The 19,712-nt window shown below is 40.0% G+C and overlaps 1 protein-coding gene across 1 annotated transcript; it reads right to left on the minus strand.

The window, feature by feature from the left end:
- Positions 1 to 7,422: 7,422 nt before the first annotated feature.
- On the minus strand, positions 7,423 to 12,834 carry LOC131436311 (intraflagellar transport protein 172 homolog). Its single transcript, XM_058604974.1, has 3 exons — positions 12,779 to 12,834; positions 10,666 to 12,707; positions 7,423 to 10,616 (listed from the first exon to the last, which is right to left on the minus strand). Exons 1-3 carry the CDS (start codon positions 12,815 to 12,817, stop codon positions 7,475 to 7,477), a joined length of 5,223 nt encoding a protein of 1,740 aa, XP_058460957.1. The 5' UTR covers positions 12,818 to 12,834; the 3' UTR covers positions 7,423 to 7,474.
- Positions 12,835 to 19,712: the final 6,878 nt, after the last annotated feature.

Here is a 19,712-nt window from a genome sequence, read left to right on the forward strand (position 1 = left end):
CGAGAAAGTTAAAATGAAGAAGTTACATCTAAAAAAATTTACAGATATATTCGAAATTTCAAGTTCTCGTTGAAAGATAATCATTGAAACAGTAGAACTAACATAACTACGTCAAAACGAATAAACACATGTAGAATCAAAGAGGTGTGCTAGTTGACTACCTACTGTTTACAACCAACGTACGTACCGGCGAATTGCTTACCTAAATTCGACCTGTTTCACATATAAATAGCTATGCATCGTAGAACAGATATCAGTTTATAACAAATCTCTTTCGAAACAGTTTAAATACTACAATATGGTTTTCCCAAAGTATTGTAAACCTTTTCCTGGTTTTGTGTGTTCTGGAAAATTTTTCCTATTAACAGAAACCATAATTGGAAAATTAGAATCTCAAAAGGCGTAGGCGGGCTTATAAGGAAAGTCATACGTCGGAAACAGAAGGGCAGTCAACAACGGAACCACAACCATCCACATCGCAATACGATTCAGAGGAAGTACCTTCAGCAGCTTCAATCAACTCAGCATCTTTTGAAGCATCAGTCGCGGCGGAGTATTCAAGAGCACACAACATTGAATTCTTCAACAAGGCCATCGCAGGAATCAACGAAGAAAACCCGGAATATTAATTATCCTCGAGAAAAATATTTGGATATTTCAAGAGGTATAAAAGAGCAAATATTCGGGTTCCCGGCGGATGAAGAAGATACAGAATTACTCTAAACGAAAACAGCAGAGTTCGATGGAGTGATTACTAAAATGATAGAGCAGTTTGCTAAGCCTGATTGCGCTAGGAATGAAAAAGTGCGTTTATTGTCAGTCTTGCCAAACTCGTGGTCAAAGGAGAAAATAGCCATCCAATTCAAGGCGAACAAACACATTGTGTTGGAGGCAAGAGAATCAACGGACGAAAAAAAAAGTCAAGAAACAAACGGGACGCAGCAGGAACGAAACGATAGATAACGAGGTGCTTCAATATTTCAACAGCGAACAGCAGAGTAATGCCGGGATCAAGAGATTGCGTCACAGTCAAAATGAATGGTAAGTGTGAACGCAAACAAAAACGATTGCTTTATTCATCATTGAAAGAAATTTATTTGGATTATAAGGAGGAATTTCCAGATCGAAATATTGGATTTAGTACATTTGCAGCATTAAAACCAAAAGACTGAAAGTTGCTTGGAAGTTCTGGTTCACATAACATATGTGTTTTTAAAATCATTGAGAATGTTTCATTAATGATTCATGCTGTTGAAAAAAATTTCAAATATGATGTAAGAATTATTATTTAAAAAAGCTATTATGTGACTCATCAAAAAGATCCTGCTACCTCCGTGAATGCAAAAGTTGTCCAGCTGTCGCTGGATCTGGAGAAAAGTGTTTTAGACAATTTCGAGGAACGTGATTTGACTGAGATAAGATTTGAACAATGGGTTTCTACTGACAGATGTGATCTAGAGAAATTTGTCAAACCAGTAGAAGAATTTGCAGCATATTTTTGCGCAAAATTAGAAAAACTTGTGACTCATGATTTTATTATAAATCAGCAATCTGATTTTCTTAAAAAGGCAAAATCTAATTTAAAGACAGGAGAAATTGTAATTATTTGTGATTTTTCAGAAAATTTTTCATTTGTGCTTCAGGATGCTGTTCAAAGCCACTATTGGAGCAATGATCAAGCAACCATTCATCCGTTTGAAATTTATTATACAGAATCAGAAGAGCTTAAACAGTTTCATTGTGATTTCAGAAGTGCTTAAACACGATACCATCGCGGTTCAAGTGTGTATTTCACACTTAATGTCATTTTTGAAAGACAAAATTCAAATTAAAAAAGCAATATTTATGTCTGACGGAGCTCCCTCGAAGTACAAAAACAGAAAAAATTTTGCAAGTCTCTGTAAATTTAAATCAATGTATAACATTGATGCTGAGCGGCATTTTTTTGCAACTTCTAATGGTAAAGGAATTGGCTAAACTACATGAACACCCAATCACAACTGCAAAACAATTGTATGAATGGACAGAGCAGAGACGTCGAGATGCATTCACGGCCATGTCGTTTTGTTACATGTCACAAGAAGAATATGAACGGGGTGTGACCGAGTGGAGTAGTATTTATAAGGATACCAAAATGATTCCAGGCACACAGAAATACCATTCTTTCGTTCCGATTTCAGAAACCACAATCGTCACAAGACTGTATTGGAATGACGATGCGCGTAGTACTTACACTATTTTCAAAAACTTAAAACCTTAAATTTATTTAAGAGTTATTCATGTACATGTAATAATTGTAGATATAGCAAGCAAATAAATAATTCATGGAAATATAAAAAATGGTATTATAATTAAATATCTAAGTATCTCAAGAACAGCTACTTTTAGAAGAAAGGATATGTCGAACAAAGTTGTTGCCATTAACCTGTAGAATAATATTCTACTGTTTAAATGATTATCTTTCAACGAGAACTTGAAATTTTGAATATATCTGTAAATTGTTTTAGCTGTAACTTCTTCCTTTTTTAAAAGGCACGGATAGGATAGCAATCAATCTGTAGGTTTTAATAATAGCTTTAAAATAAAAATTTTCAACAAAAATCAAAACCTTGATTTTTTTTAATTTATTTTTTTTTTTTTGGTTCATTTTGAAATTATTGAGAAAAAAATCAATTTTTTCAGTGTATATTTTTGTTAGAGTGCCCTATTGATTCCCCACAACTTCTTCCAGGACGCCATTTTTGTACGATGAACGGTTTCCGAATTACAACGAGAAGAACTTGATCATTTGAATGCACTCGTAAACTGTTTTAGCTGTAACTTCTTCATTTTTCAAAAGGCACGGATGGAATAGCAATCAATCTGTAGGTTTTAATAACAGCTTTAAAATAAAAATTATCAAAAAATTTTAAAACCTCAATTTTTTTCATTTAACTTTTTCGGATTATTTTGTAATTTTTGAAAAAAAAATCAAAAAAAAATTTCAGTGTATATTTTTTAGAGGGCCCAATCGATTCCCTATAACTTCTACCTGAACGCCATTTTTGTACAAATAACGGTCTCCGAGTTACAACGATTTGAAAAAGACCATTTTTGTGAAATGCAAAAATACATACGCCTTTTTTAAAAATCAGTCGTGAGTCGGATTGACCTCTCCATCGGTTCAAAACTTATGGTTTGCCATACTGAAGCCATGTGCAAAGTTTCATTCAAATCGGAGAAGGTCGATTCTGATTTTATCACTTTTTCGTCTACTCATTCCTGGAATTGCTCTACGATATTGAGCACTGTTCGGAACATTTTTCTCGAACGATTTGTTGTACAGCAGCAGATATTTTGTTCTCTTCCTCAGAACGCGTTCTGATTGGCTGGTGTTGACATGGGTCAAATGAGACAGGTTTTTCAATAGTGTACTATTGAAATACTTCAATGCTTTTTCTATACACGCTTAAGTTGAAAAATTTCGATTCTATTGGGAGTTAGATTATATAAATCCTTTCACAGATCACTGAGATATGAGCTTTAAAAATACGAAAAAGGCAAACTCGCCTTATGAATTATCCTTTTTGATACTCGTTTATACCAAACATTTCAGAAAAGTTTAATTTTGAATTATTTGAGATTATGCCACACAACTGAAAATTTTATCATAAAATTGTGATCCTATTTCCGATGGCATGCAACAAAAATTATGTTGATTCGTTAGTACAACAAAAGATATTCACGATCAAAAACTTATCACTCTCTCAGAGGGTAAATTTTGAAAAGGCGCCCCATAGTAAAGTAAGTCGTATTCCCGACAAAACTGAAACTGACACAGGGTAGTTTCATCAAACAAACACGAGGCTAGCAGATTTAATAAGTTACTTTCGAAGTCTAAGGACTTTAATGTCAGTTTCTTAAGAACTTCAGATGGTGAACACTTGTCTGATGAAGGTGATGTACTTCACTATCTTTTTAACACTCACTTTCCAGGATGTATGGATCCATCACCGACAGCTCTTCCCGAGACTTTTTCAGGTAGTTACGATTCTTGGGCCCTTGCTCGAAGCGTTGTGACGATTGAATCGGTCAAATGGGCAGTTGAGAGTTTTGCTCCGCACAAGTCTCCTGGAAAGGATGGAGTTTTCCCAGTGTTACTACAGAAAGGGTATGAACATTTCAAACATGTTTTGAAGAAAATACTTACTTTTAGTCTTGCGACATTATATATTCCAAGAGCCTGGCAGGAAATAATTGTCAAATTTATTCCCAAAGGCGGTCGCGACACTTATGAGGAAGCGAAGAGTTTCAGGCCTATCAGTCTTAGCTCATTTCTTCTTAAAACAGTGGAACGCATAGTCGATCACTATATCAGGAATGTTAGTCTGGGCGTGCATCCGCTACATGGAATGCAACATGCTTACCAGCGTGGAAAGTCCACTACAACCCTGTTACATGATGTTGTGTACAACATTGAAAAACCTTTCTCACAAAAGCAATCTTGCTTGGGAGTTTTCCTAGATATTGAAGGTGCCTTTGATAACGTGTCTTTCAATTCAATTCTGGAAGCAGCCCGTGGTCATGGCATACCTTCAAGTATCACAAATTGGATACACGCAATGCTTAGCAATCGATTTCTTTGTTCATCGCTTCGGCAAGCAGAGATTAGAAAGCTGAGTGTCTGTGGGTGTCCTCAAGGTGGTGTACTATCCCCACTTTTATGGAACCTAGTCGCTGATGGTTTGTTAATGAAACTTAATAACCTTGGGTTTCCGACTTTTGGTTTTGCCGACGATTAGCATATATTGATGACCGGTATAAGCATTAACACTCTCTTTGATTTAATGCAGCAAGCCCTGCGATCTGTTGAACAATGGTGTTGTCAGGTTGGATTATCTGTAAATCCGGGCAAAACATCAATGGTGCTTTTCACTCATCGTAGGATAATCACAGGAGCTCGTCCGTTGCAGTTCTTTGGTTCAGAGGTCACTGTGGTCGAACAAGTTAAATACGTCGGGGTTATTCTTGACTCAAAACTGAATTGGTCTGCTCACATTGACTTCAGGATTAAAAGAGCTTGCATGGCTTTCGGCCAATGCAGACGAGCTTTTGGAAAATCATGGGGACTCAAACTCAGATACATTCATTGGATCTACACAACTATTGTTAGACAAATTCTAGCAAAAGACTAAAACAAGAATCATTATCTTGTGCATACCATCTTAAGGTTACAGGGCTTTGGAACAGTAACCCATTAGATTATGCTACTAGTCACATTCGCTTGTGGTCTCAAATGGTTACGTGGGATGAGTATTTACTCGCTCCTAGTGACTTAACTCTCACATGCAGTTTTCCTTTCAAAACATTTAATGTGAGCTATCCTCTTCGTGAGGAATGGTTGCCTGGTTGTTTGGAACGACAACTTGATGAACACATAGTTTGTTATGCGGACGGTTCTCTGTTGAATGGTCGTGCTGGTGCTGGTGTCTACTGTCGTGAAATGAGGCTAGAGCAGTCTCATTCACTTGGTAGATACTGTACTGTGTTCCAAGCAGAAATCTACGCGATTCTGTGTGGAGTACAATCGGCACTTCAGCAGAGGATCTGTGGTAAACGAATTTATTTTTGTTCCGACAGTCAGGCAGCCTTAAAAGCACTCAGTTCGAATGACTCACGGTCGAATCTAGTGATCGCATGTCGAACTCAAATTGAAGACCTCAGCATTTCAAATGCTGTTTACTTCTTATGGGTACCCGGCCATTCTGGTATTACTGGAAACGAATGGGCTGATGAGTTGGCTAGAGCTGGTGCAACGAATGATTTCGTTGGTCCTGAACCAGCTTTACCACTTTGAACTAGTTGGATAAAGCACAAGATTCGTTCTTGGGCTGGCGCAGCTTGCAAACTTGTGCTCAGACAAAAGCATTTCTACCAGATTTAAATCTGAAAATGTCAAAGTGTCTACTGCATTTCTCCAAGCATCATTGCAGTATTTTGGTCAGAGCTCTGACTGGACATTGCAAACTCAATTATCACATGGCTACTATTCAACGTGCTGAGTATTATTCGTGTGATTTGTATGAATGCGATTATGGTACTTCATATTATCTGATATGTAACTGTCCCGCATTGACGCAACTACGTATCCGGGTTTTTGGTTCTCCATACATGGTTGAGTCTGTGTATGCGGAGCTAAAATTAAAGGATATTCAGCATCCCTTAGAGGTGCAGAATTTACTTCTGCTTTTATGTGTTTTGTGTCGTCAATTTTTCCCATCCTCCTAGTCCAACCCTTGCTATTTCCTTTCAATCCTTCCCTCTTATATATCGGGAAAATGATGCTAAAAACAAGTTGATGGCAAGGCACAAATCTCCAATTATCAAGGGGAACGTGCCATTTGAGCCAATTTGTTCTGATTCCTGATACCATTTCACCACCCAAAGCATGTGATAGACACGAGTCTACCACACGACCGAGTTTGGTAAAGCGTACCTCGAACATCGTCTAAATCCTAGCCGCCTCATGACCGATATCATATATGTTTCCACTCAGTCATTGCAAAAGCTGAACTTAGTTATGGCGACTCTACGTCAAACCAACTAAAATTATTAAATCGATTTCACAGTGACTTTGAAACAATTTTCTCAGCCTTGAATTCATACAAAGGGACTTATACTTTAATCGGGTGCTAAGAAATTCAATCACAGGGTGTTCAAAATTTCAAGTAAGTAGTAATGACACAAGTTTCAATGAGCAAACAAACCGCATTTTAATCGCTGTCTAGTTTTACCTATCTCCAATGAGACACAGAATTGCTGTAAAACCGTATCCTTGGTGACCGCTAGTGTTATATTTAGGTTCTACAAGTAAATCTGTCCACTGATCCTCTTTTCAAAAGCACCCTGTGATTTCGTGTCAAACCATTAATAGATTGAATTTTTCAAATCTTCGTATGGGGGCCAAAACATAATTAGCTCCACTGACCATCGACCAGTCTAGGAGTGCACAAATGATTTAGTAACTCAAAAACCCCTTTGCCTAATTTGAGCTAAGTCGGACATGGGTAAGTACAGCCATATCGTGGTCGAAGTTTGAAGTTTTTTGTTCTTGAAAAATTTCCAACAATACTTCACGTAAAAAATCTAAAATATTCGCCCTTATTCTGAATAACGTCTTATCGTTTTTCCCTCGTATTTCATTTGTATTCCCCAAAACGCTAGCAAAATCAAAGGTAGCTATGATTCGATCGAACCACATTCGATCGAATAATCAATACGTCGTTATTCAGAATAAGGGCGATGTCGTTTAAATGTATAAAACGTCAATCTGATATCGGGATAACATCAAACCAGAAAACTTTTGAATCGAAGTTAGACTTGAATTTGAAATTTTCACAAACTAATAAAAACACTCATCGGAATCTACCAAACGCACTTTATTAATATCATCATATAATAACCAGAAATTCAAATTCGTTTTGATGGGAAACATTTACCCCGATAAGAAATTAGCTGGTCCACACCACTTCTCAATGAACTCCAGCACACTAGGGATGTCCGTCTGGGGAGCCATCCTGGCAGCCACCGTAAGCTTACTCCAGGCGTCACGATTTGCAAGTCGATGCGTACGCTGAAACACCACCGGCTGTCGGCCCATTACCGGATATCCACTGACCAAACAAGCCTGATCGGAAATTCCCAAGCTGGATTCGTACAAGTTACGATCGTCGGTTGGCAGTACCTGATCGACCTTCTGATCCATGCTGACAGCAAGAACCCACTCACGGATTTCCTCGTGCAAATGAGGTTCGTTCTTCAGGTGTAACTCAGCCGGTATCGGTACCGAACTGGGGAAATCTGTGGATGAGAGATCAGAATGATCGATCAGGTTGCCAGATCCTTCCTCGATCGCTTCGCACACATCCAGATAGTGATTGAGAATGACGAAGGCTTCGGATTCCCGTCCCATACCGCGCAAATCCATGCCTGCCTCGTAGTATCCCTTATCACAGGGAATGATGTCGGTATGACGCAGCAGAGCAACGGAAATCTTGACAGCAATTGACTGCAGAGCAGGTGCCTGACGACATGCTTCCCTTGTGCAGTAGTAGTGAGCAATCATCAGTAACTGCTCAAAACGATCAATTACATTGACCTCCGTTTGATCCGAGCCCCGCAAGGCGTGCACCAAGTTTAGCAAAAAGTCACGAAGGTTTTTCCAAACCTGAACTCCGTCTGGATCGCGCAAGTTGAAACATTCAAGCGCAATACGGTTGTAGATGTTGAAATTTTGAGCGACAGGCGGAACTCCGTGCTCCAGGTATAGATTTAAGGCAGAAATGCAGTCTCCATCGCGAATTAATTGTGCCGCATACTGAGCCAGGTATTTCTGCAGGATTGGAACACTGTGCTGTTTAGCCTTTTCGATACAACGCGTCCATTGTCCTTGTTCGGCCAGTAAGTCCAATGCTCCCATTATATCGATGTCAGCCAGCTGCTCGACGTTTCCTTGATTTCGCAAGCTTGATTTTTGCTGCGTTTCTACATAAGCCACCAATTGCGGATCGATTTCCTTCGCCAGTCGACGTGCCTTGTTCCAGTTGTCAGATTTAATAAACACATCAACGGCTTCACGAGGCATTTCCGCTGCCAAATACAGCTGAGCTGCCGGTCCAACCTGATTGATTTCGATCAACCGTGGACCAAGTTCTCGGGCGATTTCCACCGCATCAGGACCATCGAGAAATTGGTTACAGATCTCAGCAGCTCGCAGCAGTGCTCTTCCAACCGTAGCTTCGTCGGCATTGGCCTCACTAATTTGAAGTAGATACTCTGCTGCCTTTTTGAACTCTTCGGCTCTAGCGAATTCTGAAGCCTTCTGCAGGAGGTAGCGCGAATCGTTCGTGGCACTGCCACGATTTGCTCTAGCATGTAGCCTTTGAATTTCAGCAACAGCAGAGGGAACGTATTCTTTAGCAACCCGAAGAGCATCACTGAGCATGTTGTATTCTTTGTAGTATTCTACGATCAAATCAGGTCTTTCGGCACGAACCATCAGGGCTTCGTATTCGGAGTAGTTACGTGACTCCAGTGCGCCAGCAGCTTGACTAAGCAGTACCTCCTTAACCGCTTCCGGTAGATACTTTTCCGCTACGCGAATGGCGGCCTTCCAGTCTCCGCTGTGGGTGTGCATCATGATAGCTTCCTTTGGTTTGTTGGCTAGCAAAAATTCCGCTTCGGCTTCGGAAAATTTTCCATCGTCTTCTAGGGCCATGGCGATTTTTAGGTGTACGTCATCTGCCGATCTTCCACTTGCTTTGCAGAGCTCAAGAGCAAAGTCAAACTGTCCAGCTTCGCAAGCATACGCGATCGAGTTATCGATCAGGTTCATCTTCGTCAGTAGTCGAGCTGCTCCTTCGATTGGGAGTGAAACGGCCCACATGTAAGCTACCTGATTGGATGCACTTTCACCTCCTTTTTGCTTCGCAACGCGATGAGCTTCTTCCCACTTGTTGGCACTGCAGTACATGTGGACTGCTGCCTTCCAATCATCGGCTGCCAAAAAATGAACTTCAGCATTTTTCAAACGACCTTTACCTTCCAGCTGTCGGGCCAAAGATATGTGAGTTTGATGCAGTAGATTCTTGTGGTATCTTTCAACCAGCCGTATCATCGAATCGAACATCTCCAACTCCTTGTACATGTTGATGGCAATGTCGGGTTCATTGATGGTTAGCAAAACCTTTTCCGCATCTCTGTATTTACCATCCTTCTCAAGGTCTTTGGCCAATCCAATGAACATGTCATGAACGTCTTCGCCGTTCAAATATTTTTCCGCGATGTCAACTGCCTTTTCCCACTGACCGTGTTTATTTAATAAATTAATGGCATCTTTATACATCTCTGCTCGGACCAGCAATTCCTCCGCTGTCTTTATATCACCGATCAAGCAAAGGTGCTCAGCCAGCTCAAGACCGTACTTGCGGATCTCTTCGGCGTCGTCAACAACTTTCGCTATTTGAACCGCTTTGCGCCACTGTTTTGCTCCCACCGCAGCCTCTAGAGCTTTAACAGTGCTGCCAGCTTCTATGTAGTGACTGATTGATGCATCCAACTGCCGTTTCGATACCAACCAGTCACCCCACTCATCCTCCAGTCTAATGACCTCATCCGGTGAGACGAAACGTGCTAAATCGATCGCGCGTGCGTAGGCTCCACCCTTCCGGTAGAGGTCGATAGCAACCTCCTGTTGTCCTGTTCGATGTGCCAACTCCGCAGCCAACTCAAATAGCTCAGCTTTCACCAGAGAAGCAGAAACGCGCGACATAAAGTTCTCGTTCGAAAGCAGATGGGGAGTTTTGAAAGCTAGCTTGGCTGCTTTAACCGGTTTGTTTGCCTTCATATACAAAGTCATTGCTTTGTCCTTTTCACCACGCTCCTCTAGTACCTCACCAGCCTTCTCCTCTTGATTTGTGTTCAGTAAAAATTCCATTTGCTGTTCTTTAAGTTCGTTCAATCCATGATATCCCCGACGTTCGGCCAATTTGATTGCGTCATCCCAACGGCGAAGATTCTTATACATGTCCAGCGCTGACTCGATGTTTCCCTGCTCGATGTAAATTCTTTCGGCAGACCTGCAAAATTTAATGTGTTATATAGCATTATAATAAACTGTAAACTTACCTTAAATCTCCTCCTAGCAATGCCATTCTAGCTCGCACTTCGGGACAACCCATCCCGGGATTTCCGGTCTCTTCTTCATATTTCTCCGCAATGTTTATCATCTCTCCCAAGTAGAATGTTTTCGATGCATTTTCCAATGCAGCAAAACATCTTTGGGCTACTCGCAGATTTTGTTGTGCCAAAGCGATGTTCGCCAGGTTATGCCACATTGCCTTGGCGGCCGGTTTATCCCCCAACGATTCGAGATAGAATATCGCACGACCGAAGTCACTATCATTCACGGCAGTGCCGAACTCCACCAGGCCCTCATCCAAGTGGTAAACATGTTCCGAAGCTCCTTCGCGTGTATGAACCTCTGTTTTGCCATCTTCCCGAATAACGTCGAATACATCTCCACGAACGGGTATGATGGTCACATGTTCCGGTAGATCAATGTTATACCAAAGCGCAAGATTCGAGTCACTCTGTGCGATCGCTACGTCACTTGACGGAACCCACTGTACGAAGGCGACCTTAGCTAGCAGAGTTTGCTTCTTTCCGGTGCCGATATCCACTAACAACAGTCGCATCTTTTTATCTCTAAACAACAGCTTGTGGCCGGTTTCGCTCAGTTCCAACCAGTCGATTTTGGAGTCGTGCGATATCTGACTTATCGTCGTTTGAAGAATCAAATCCACAACACAAACGGTTTTCATGTCCAGCAGATAGGCTAGCTTTTTATTGTTTTTCGTATTTCCCCGCTCGTTCAAACGGACGGAGATCACATGCGGATTGACAAACTCGGTTCTTACCGAACCCAGAATGCAGTTTTCTCCGTATTCTACGAGGGAGAGTTCACCAGCGTTAAATATCAACGCGACGGTAGGATTTTCAAAGTAAAATCGTTCATGGCGTCCGGTGGCAATCCACGGAATCTCACTGGTAAGCGTTCGTATTAGGTCACAAAGAATCAACGAATCTTCCGTCCGTCCGACTAAGTAGTTATCTTTTCCCATGATACGAACGTCATCGATCTCGAGTCCAAGCTGAGATTCAACAATCATCGTGTTCGACGGATCGTGCAAAGACTTAAGCAACACTTGACTTGGAGCAACGAACGTCAACTCAAACTTATCCTGCCATATAGTTCTGCGTAGAACCGATTCATAGGATAAAACAGCACCACAAAGCGATCCCACCGTTAACCGGGAGCCATCTTTCCTCCACGCAATCGCCGTCACCGTGTACAGATTGGGAATGCTTTTGCAGAGTGATTCGGTCCAAGTATTTTGACGAGGGCTCCAAGTAAAGATGCGAATCCGATCGAAACTACCAACGGCCACTGCCTGCCCATTTGGACTGGAAGCTGCAATAGCGAACTCACGTTCCAAGTCATCTCTGGCATAATCGAAGTTTCGAGTCAATCGTCCTAAAGTGTCATAGAAGCAAACTTTTTTATCACACCCCGCTACCAATATACCACTTTGAGGCCAAGCTAATGACACCGGTGCCACCGGATGCTGAAGTACCCTACCGGATGGTTCCCCGGGTTCTTCAATAATATAAAACTTTATAACAGATCCGTCCTCATGACCAGAAACAAACCCTGTACCTCGGGCGTTCGGAGCCAACGCAACAACTAGACTTTCCGCAGCATACAACGTTTTCGACTTATTATTCTTACAGTGCAACGAACGCACTTTTCCGTCCTCCAATCCGGCGATAATCATTCCCCCGGACAACCAAGCCAGGCACGTAAGAGCTCCTCCTTGCGGGAATTTATTGCAAATAACCTTTTTCTCGTTCCATGATTCACCTAATTTGTACACATAGACAATGCTGTCACTCTGAGCTACCGCCAACCGACTGGAATCCGGACTGAAGGCAATCCCGCGAATCACGTACGAACTTTTGCCAGCATTTGGATCCCCGGGTTTCGTGGAAAATTTGTCTCGCCGTTCGCCATTTTCGTCAAACAGTAGAATAGTGCGATCCGCAGTAGCCACCGCTAGTTTTTGATTATTCGGCGACCAGCACAGGCCTGCCACGCGGTACAGGTAATCCTAGTAGGCGAGATCAAAAATCAAAAGCAAATTTGAAAAATGCTACCGTAAAACAATAAATACTTGAATACCTGTGCTTCAACTACAGTTTTCATAAATTTCAACTGCATTTTCACATTTGCTACGTTTTGATCGAATAGTTTTCTGCAAGTGCGAGAATCGATTTGACTTGTTTTCCGTCAACCCAAATGTTGTTGGTAACGGTTGCTATGACTACGATCAACTTGTGGTTGTTATCGTAAACATTAGAAATTCAACAAGTAGCTGAGAAACATATAACCGGCAAACATTTGCATGTGCGTTCTGTGGAATTGCGCATGCGTGTACCGTAATTACATGTTTTGAAAGTGAGACCGCATTATTTTGCATCGGCATTGACAGTCATGCCGAAATGTTTCTACGTAGTTCTGAAAAATCTGAAATGCAAAGCTCTTTTTGAGATTACAAAATAAAAAATTTTTGGACAGATTTTTCACGCTAAACCATCAACGCATTTCTTAATCATAATCTAATTGGATCTGCTATGCTTATTATTAACTATTATCAAAAATCTAAATTGTATAGTCAACATATATTCTCATATTACTCATATTTATTTTACTGAAAAGCAACGCAAAGTAACGCATGTAACGCATTCATCTTACTAAAAAGTAACGTTCCGTTTCGCATGATTAACAAAAATATAAGGCAAAAATTTAACACTTTGTAACCTTTGAAACTTACTAAAAAGTAATGCATGTAATGCTACATAACGCCTATAACTTATAAAAAAGAAACGCATGTAACGCTTCGTAACGCTTATAACTTACTAAAAGTAACACATGTAATGCTTCAAAACACCTTTAACATACTAAAAAGTAACGCATGTAACGCTTCGTAACGTTTATAATTTACAAATAGGTAACGCATGTAACACTTCATAACGCATTTAACTTACAAAAAGTAACGCATGTAACGCTTTGTAACACCTCTAAATTAATAATACGTGACGCATGTAACGCTTCGTAACCCCTTCAACTTACTGAAAAGTGACACATGTAACACTTCATAACGCTTATAATTTACAAAAAAATAACGCATATACCGCTTTGTAACGCCTATGACTCACTAAAAAGTAACGCATATAAACGCTTCATAACGCCTATAACTTACTAAAAGTAACGTATGTAACGCTTGTAATTCAAAAAAGTAGTGCATGTAACGCTTCAAAACTTACAAAAAAACGCATGTAACGCTTCATAACACCTTTAAGAGCCCCTTAAAAGGAATCTTACATTTCACTGGGTGCTCTCTCATATTGTAAATAGTGTGTTTCCTTCTTTGTTAGTATATTATTATATATCATTATAAATTAGTATATATTTTTACTGAGCTAAGGTATGTACGACGACACGACCAGGCACTCCGAAGAAAAATCAGCATTAAAACTGTTCGCTAACGATTCACCGTCAGTTACCACAAATCTAGCGACCCCCTGTAAATGATAAAAATAATCTTCTCGAGCAACACTGTTTAAGTTGCTATGGACTAGTTACCAAGGAACCCCAAAACAAATAAACATGTTTTGAAAGCGGTGGAATAGTTCTATTAGTGTTAAACTTTGTCCAAACTAAGCAGAAATGCATTTAAATGGACTCGATTTTCGGAATTTAATCGAAACTATGGATGAAACCAACGAACGACGACAATGATCTGCTTCCAGCGATTCATCCGTACACTTCAACTGCTAGCTTTTCTGGGCAGTAGGATTCGGTGTAATATGCCGGTGTCAAAATTGTTTTGTGTCGGTTGATTGCGCAGCAGTGGAAACAGTATTTCACTTTGTTGGCCACTATTCGAAGATTACTAGTGGAATTCCACGAAGAAATCATTTTACCGTACGTTATGCAGGTACCGCAGAGCACTAGCTTCGCTCAGCTCGTTGTCGGTCATTTCCATGTCTTCCTTCTCACACAACGGTTCCAAGTCAAGACCTGAATTTTGAACTCCGTAATATAATAACCGATCTGAAATTTATTTTGTTTACATTCATCGTGCCTTCGATATGCAGTAACCAAGGTTATGGTGACTGTTATTCAAAATCAATAAATATATCAACTTGTGCTGCCAGTTTAAAAAAATTCACTAGCGTTTTCGATTTGACATTTCCAGTTACTGAGGGGTAGTTAAATTTACGATACAGTTTTGATAGACGAGTGGCAGGTCGTGTCGTCGGTATGTATGTGTCCGTGACCAGGAAGCTCCGAGTGAGTGAGCTTTTTTATGCGGAGGAGTGTGGAGGTCCATTAAAAAAAACTTACAAAAAAGTAACACATGTAACGCTTTGCAACTTACAAAATGTAATGCATGTAACACTTCGTAGTGCCTATAAATCACAAAAAGTAACGGTTCGAAACACATACAACTAACAAATTAAGTAACGCATGTAACCTAACGCCTATAACTTATGAGAAAGTAACGCATGTAACGGTGAGTAACGCCTATACAAGAAAGTAACGCATGTACAGCTTATAATTACCAAAAAAGTAACGAATGCAACGCCTCATAGCTTCCTTGCAATAAAAAAGTAACATATGTAACATCCATAACTTCCAAAAAAAAGGAATTAATGTAACGCTTCGTAACGTCTATAACTTACGAAAGAATAACGCATATAACGGTTCGTAACTCCTTTAACTAACGAAAAATTAACGCATGTTAAGCTTATAATTAACAAAAAAGGAACGGATGCAACGCCTCAGCTTCTTAACATTAAAAAAGTAACGCATGTAACACTCATAACTCACAGAAAAGGAACGCATGAAATACCTATAACTTACGAAAAAGTATCGCATGTAACGTTTCGTAACATCTATTACTTACAAATAAATAACGATGATAACGCCAATAACTTACTAAAAAGTAAGAAAGTAACGCATGTAACGCTTCGTAACGTCTATAACTTACAAAAAAATAACGCATGTAACCTTTATAATTATCAAAAAAGTAATGCATGTAATGCCTGATCACTTTTAAACTTTAGAAGTAACGCATGAAGAACGCTTGTAACGCTTCTTAGCGCCAGTTCTTATAAAGAGTAATGAAAGTAACGCTTCGTAGTACCTAAAACTATCAAATGAAGTAACGCATGTAACGCTTAAAACTTATGAGAAATTAACGCATGTCACAATTCGTAATGCCTATAACTCACAAAAAAGAAAATTTCAGAAAGAAATTCATGTGTCGCTTTGTTACAACTCTAGCTTACAAATAAATAACGCAAATAACTTACAAAAGCCATGATTCAGTAAAAACCATTCAAGCGAAGAGGTTGTGTTTCGATTGTACTGGCTCGTGAGTTAACGGCTGCTACCGAGACAATTCTAAGCTTCAGGTAGTTAAACTGCCCATAGCAAACGCAATATTCGGGGCGTTTCCCGACTGGAAAGCTAGCAACGAAGGCCATCCCGTTCATACGCACAGAGGTGTAGAGACACAGAGGTGCGAGAGCATAGAAGTGACGAGTCACAGAGGTGCCATCGCATAAAGGTGCGAAGACGAAGGGGTGCAAAGGCACAGAGGTGCTAAAGCAACCCAGTGCTGATCTACCAGGTACCAGAATTTGTACGCTGCGTAGGATCAAAAGAGACGGCATATATCGCGAGGTGCTACACTGCAAGCATCGCATTTGATCGCCACCAAGAGCAAAAGCACTGTACCTGGGGTCAGGTACAGCAAGTGCAGTGGTGTTCACAACGACGGCAGAGCAACTGAGATAGCAGTAAACAACAGAAGACTGCCAATTGGAAACAGCAAAAGACTGCCAATTGGAAATCGTTGGAAGAGCTTCACGTCGTTCTTCACGATAAAGGAACAGAGACATCAGCTACAAGGTAGATTTAATTTAATTTATTTTTTATTTCTTATATCTGAAATTTTACTAAACATAAGTTTTTATTTTGGTATTATTAATTTACAAAAAAAATTTAATGTAATGGATGATCTCATGGAAGATCATCCGAATCCGATTCCGGATACTAGTAAAAGTTTAAATACTCCGAGGGCTAAACATTATCCACAGGGTACCACTGGGCCATGGATAGTCTATCTTCGAAAAAAAGAAAAGATTTTAAACTTGATGCAAATTACAAAGGATTTGACATCACATTTCTCTGAAGTTAAAGAAATCTGTAAGGTTAATAGAGATAAAATTCGAGTTGTAGTTAACGACTTGAAACAGGCAAACGATATTGTAACCTGTAAATTATTTGCTATTGAATATCGAGTTTACATTCCATCGAAGGAGGTAGAAATTGACGGTGTTGTGACTGAAGCAAGTCTGACAGCAGATGATTTACTTAAAAATGGAGTTGGCCGTTTTAAAAACTCCATGCTTGAGGGAGTTAAGATACTCGAGTGCAAACAATTGTACTCAGCATCTATTGTCGATGGAAAAAAGTCTTATCGTCCCTCAGATTCGTTTCGCGTAACATTTGCCGGATCTGCATTGCCTAGCCATGTCTATATCGATAAAATTCGTCTTCCTGTTCGGCTTTTCGTACCGCATGTTATGAATTGCACGAACTGTAAAAAATTCGGACATACAGCTACTTACTGTAGTAATAAGTCCAAATGTATCAAATGTCAAGGGCCTCATAAGGATAATCTTTGCGATAAAGATGTTGAAAAATGTGTTTATTGTGGGGAAAGCCCTCATGATGATCTTTCAGTGTGCGCTGCATTTAAGCTGCGTAAAGACAAAATGAAGCTTTCTTTAAAAGCACGGTCTAAGCGCACATATGCAGAAATGCTCAAAACGGTCATACATGTCTCCCCTTTGGAAACCGAAAACGGTTTTTCAAATCTTGCGGAGCCAGAGGAATCTGACTCTGACGGAAATAGTGAAGATACCTCGTTTGTCACTCCTCAAGGGTCTGTTAAGAGGAGATTAACAAACCACAAAATACCAAAAAAGACACCTAAAATTATACCTTCAAAAAAAGATCCCCGTGTTAAAGCTAAAAAGCCAAATTTAAAACCAAAAACTGTGCCTCCTGGTTTGTCAAATTCACAAACCAATCCAGGAACTAGCTCAAGAAAAGACAATAATCCAGTGGGCTCCATTTCACATTCACCAACAGGATTACTGAAATTTTCGGAAATTGTAGAATGGATTTTCGCTGCATTCAATATTTCTGAACCTCTAAAGACCATCATAACAGCATTCCTTCCAATAGCTAGAACTTTTTTGAAACAGTTATCAGCTCAATGGCCAGCTCTTTCAGGTTTTGTATCATTTGATGGATAATTTATCATCCGCCGCAAATGATTCAATCACTGTCCTGCAGTGGAATTGTCGAAGCATCATGCCAAAACTCGATTCATTTAAAGTTTTGTTGCATAGTCAAAAATGTGATGTATTTGCTTTGTGCGAAACATGGCTTACATCAAACATAGCCTTAAATTTTAATGACTTTAACATTATACGTCTCGACAGAGACTCCCCGTATGGTGGAGTGCTTTTAGGAATTAAGAAATGTTATTCCTTTTATAGATTAAACATTCCTTCGACTTCTAGTATAGAAGTTGTTGCTTGTCAAATAAACATTAAAGGAAAGGACATTTGCATTGCTTCGGTATATATTCCTCCAAGAGCTCAAGTTGGACAACGACAGCTTAATGAAATTGTCGAAGCCCTTCCTGCTCCACGTTTGATTTTAGGAGATTTCAATTCGCACGGAATGATGTGGGGTTCCGTTTACAATGATAGCAGATCATCTCTAATATATAATATTTGCGACAATTTTAGCATGACGGTACTAAATATGGGTAGCATGACACGGATCCCAAGACCTCCTGCACGTCCAAGTGCATTAGATTTATCTCTTTGTTCGACTTCAATTCGACTAGATTGCACCTGGAAAGTATTTCCTGATTTACATGGTAGCGATCATTTACCAATCATCATCTCAATTAGCAGTAACAAAGGCATTGCTAATTCAGTTAATATTCCATATGATTTGACAAAAAATATTGACTGGATTAAATACCAAAGTAATATTTCAAGTGTCTTAACTTCAATGGAAGAGCTTCCCCCACTTGAAGAATATGACTTCCTCGTTTGTTCGATTCTGGAGGCCGCAGAACAAGCCCAAACCAAACGATTTCTTGGTCCATCGTCTAACAGAAGACCTCCAAATCCTTGGTGGGACAAAGAGTGCTCAGATGCTAAACACGCGAAACAAAATGCTTTCAAGACGTTTTTAAAACGAGGAGGAGGAACTCCTCAGAATTTTGAAAAATTCTTGGTTTTAGAAACCAAGTACAAGAACATACTTCGGGTTAAGAAATGCAGCTATTGGAGACATTTTGTGGAAGGTTTGTCAAGAGAAACCTCAATGAGCACTCTTTGGAATACGGCCAGACGAATGAGGAATCGTAACGTAGGAAATGAGAGTGAGGAGTACTCGAATCGATGGATATTTGATTTTGCGAGGAAAGTTTGTCCAGATTCCGTTCCTACGCATAGCATTGTTAGGGAGTCTTCTTCAAATGATGATTCCATTGATAGCCCCTTTTCAATGATGGAATTTTCCATAGCACTCATGTCTTGTAACAATAACGCTCCTGGATTGGACAGAATTAAATTCAACTTGGTGAAGAATCTGCCCGACCTCGCAAAAAGACGTTTGTTGGAATTGTTCAACAAGTTTCTTGAGCAAAATATTGTTCCACCTGACTGGAGACAAGTGAAAGTTATCGCCATTCAAAAGCCGGGGAAACCAGCTTCCAATCACAACTCATATAGACCCATTGCGATGTTGTCCTGCATCAGAAAATTGTTCGAAAAAATTATTCTACGACGTCTCGACACTTGGGTCGAGACGAACGGTTTGTTGTCAGATACTCAGTTTGGCTTCCGTAGAAATAAAGGGACGAATGATTGCCTTGCATTACTTTCGTCTGACATCCAAATTGCCTTCGCTCAAAAGCAACAAATGGCATCTGTATTTTTAGACATTAAAG

This window comes from Malaya genurostris, chromosome 3, assembly GCF_030247185.1.
Source record: "Malaya genurostris strain Urasoe2022 chromosome 3, Malgen_1.1, whole genome shotgun sequence".
Taxonomy (NCBI): domain Eukaryota; kingdom Metazoa; phylum Arthropoda; class Insecta; order Diptera; family Culicidae; genus Malaya; species Malaya genurostris.

What these genes read in the sequence shown, in the direction of transcription:
- LOC131436311 (XM_058604974.1), bottom strand. Translation starts at nt 12,817, where the DNA reads ATGCAGTTGAAATTTATGAAAACTGTAGTTGAAGCACAG. An exon ending in AAACTGTAGTTGAAGCACAG is followed by an intron (nt 12,708 to 12,778) that starts GTATTCAAGTAT and finishes CTCGCCTACTAG; the next exon opens with GATTACCTGTACCGCGTGGC. An exon ending in TTGCTAGGAGGAGATTTAAG is followed by an intron (nt 10,617 to 10,665) that starts GTAAGTTTACAG and finishes TAAATTTTGCAG; the next exon opens with GTCTGCCGAAAGAATTTACA.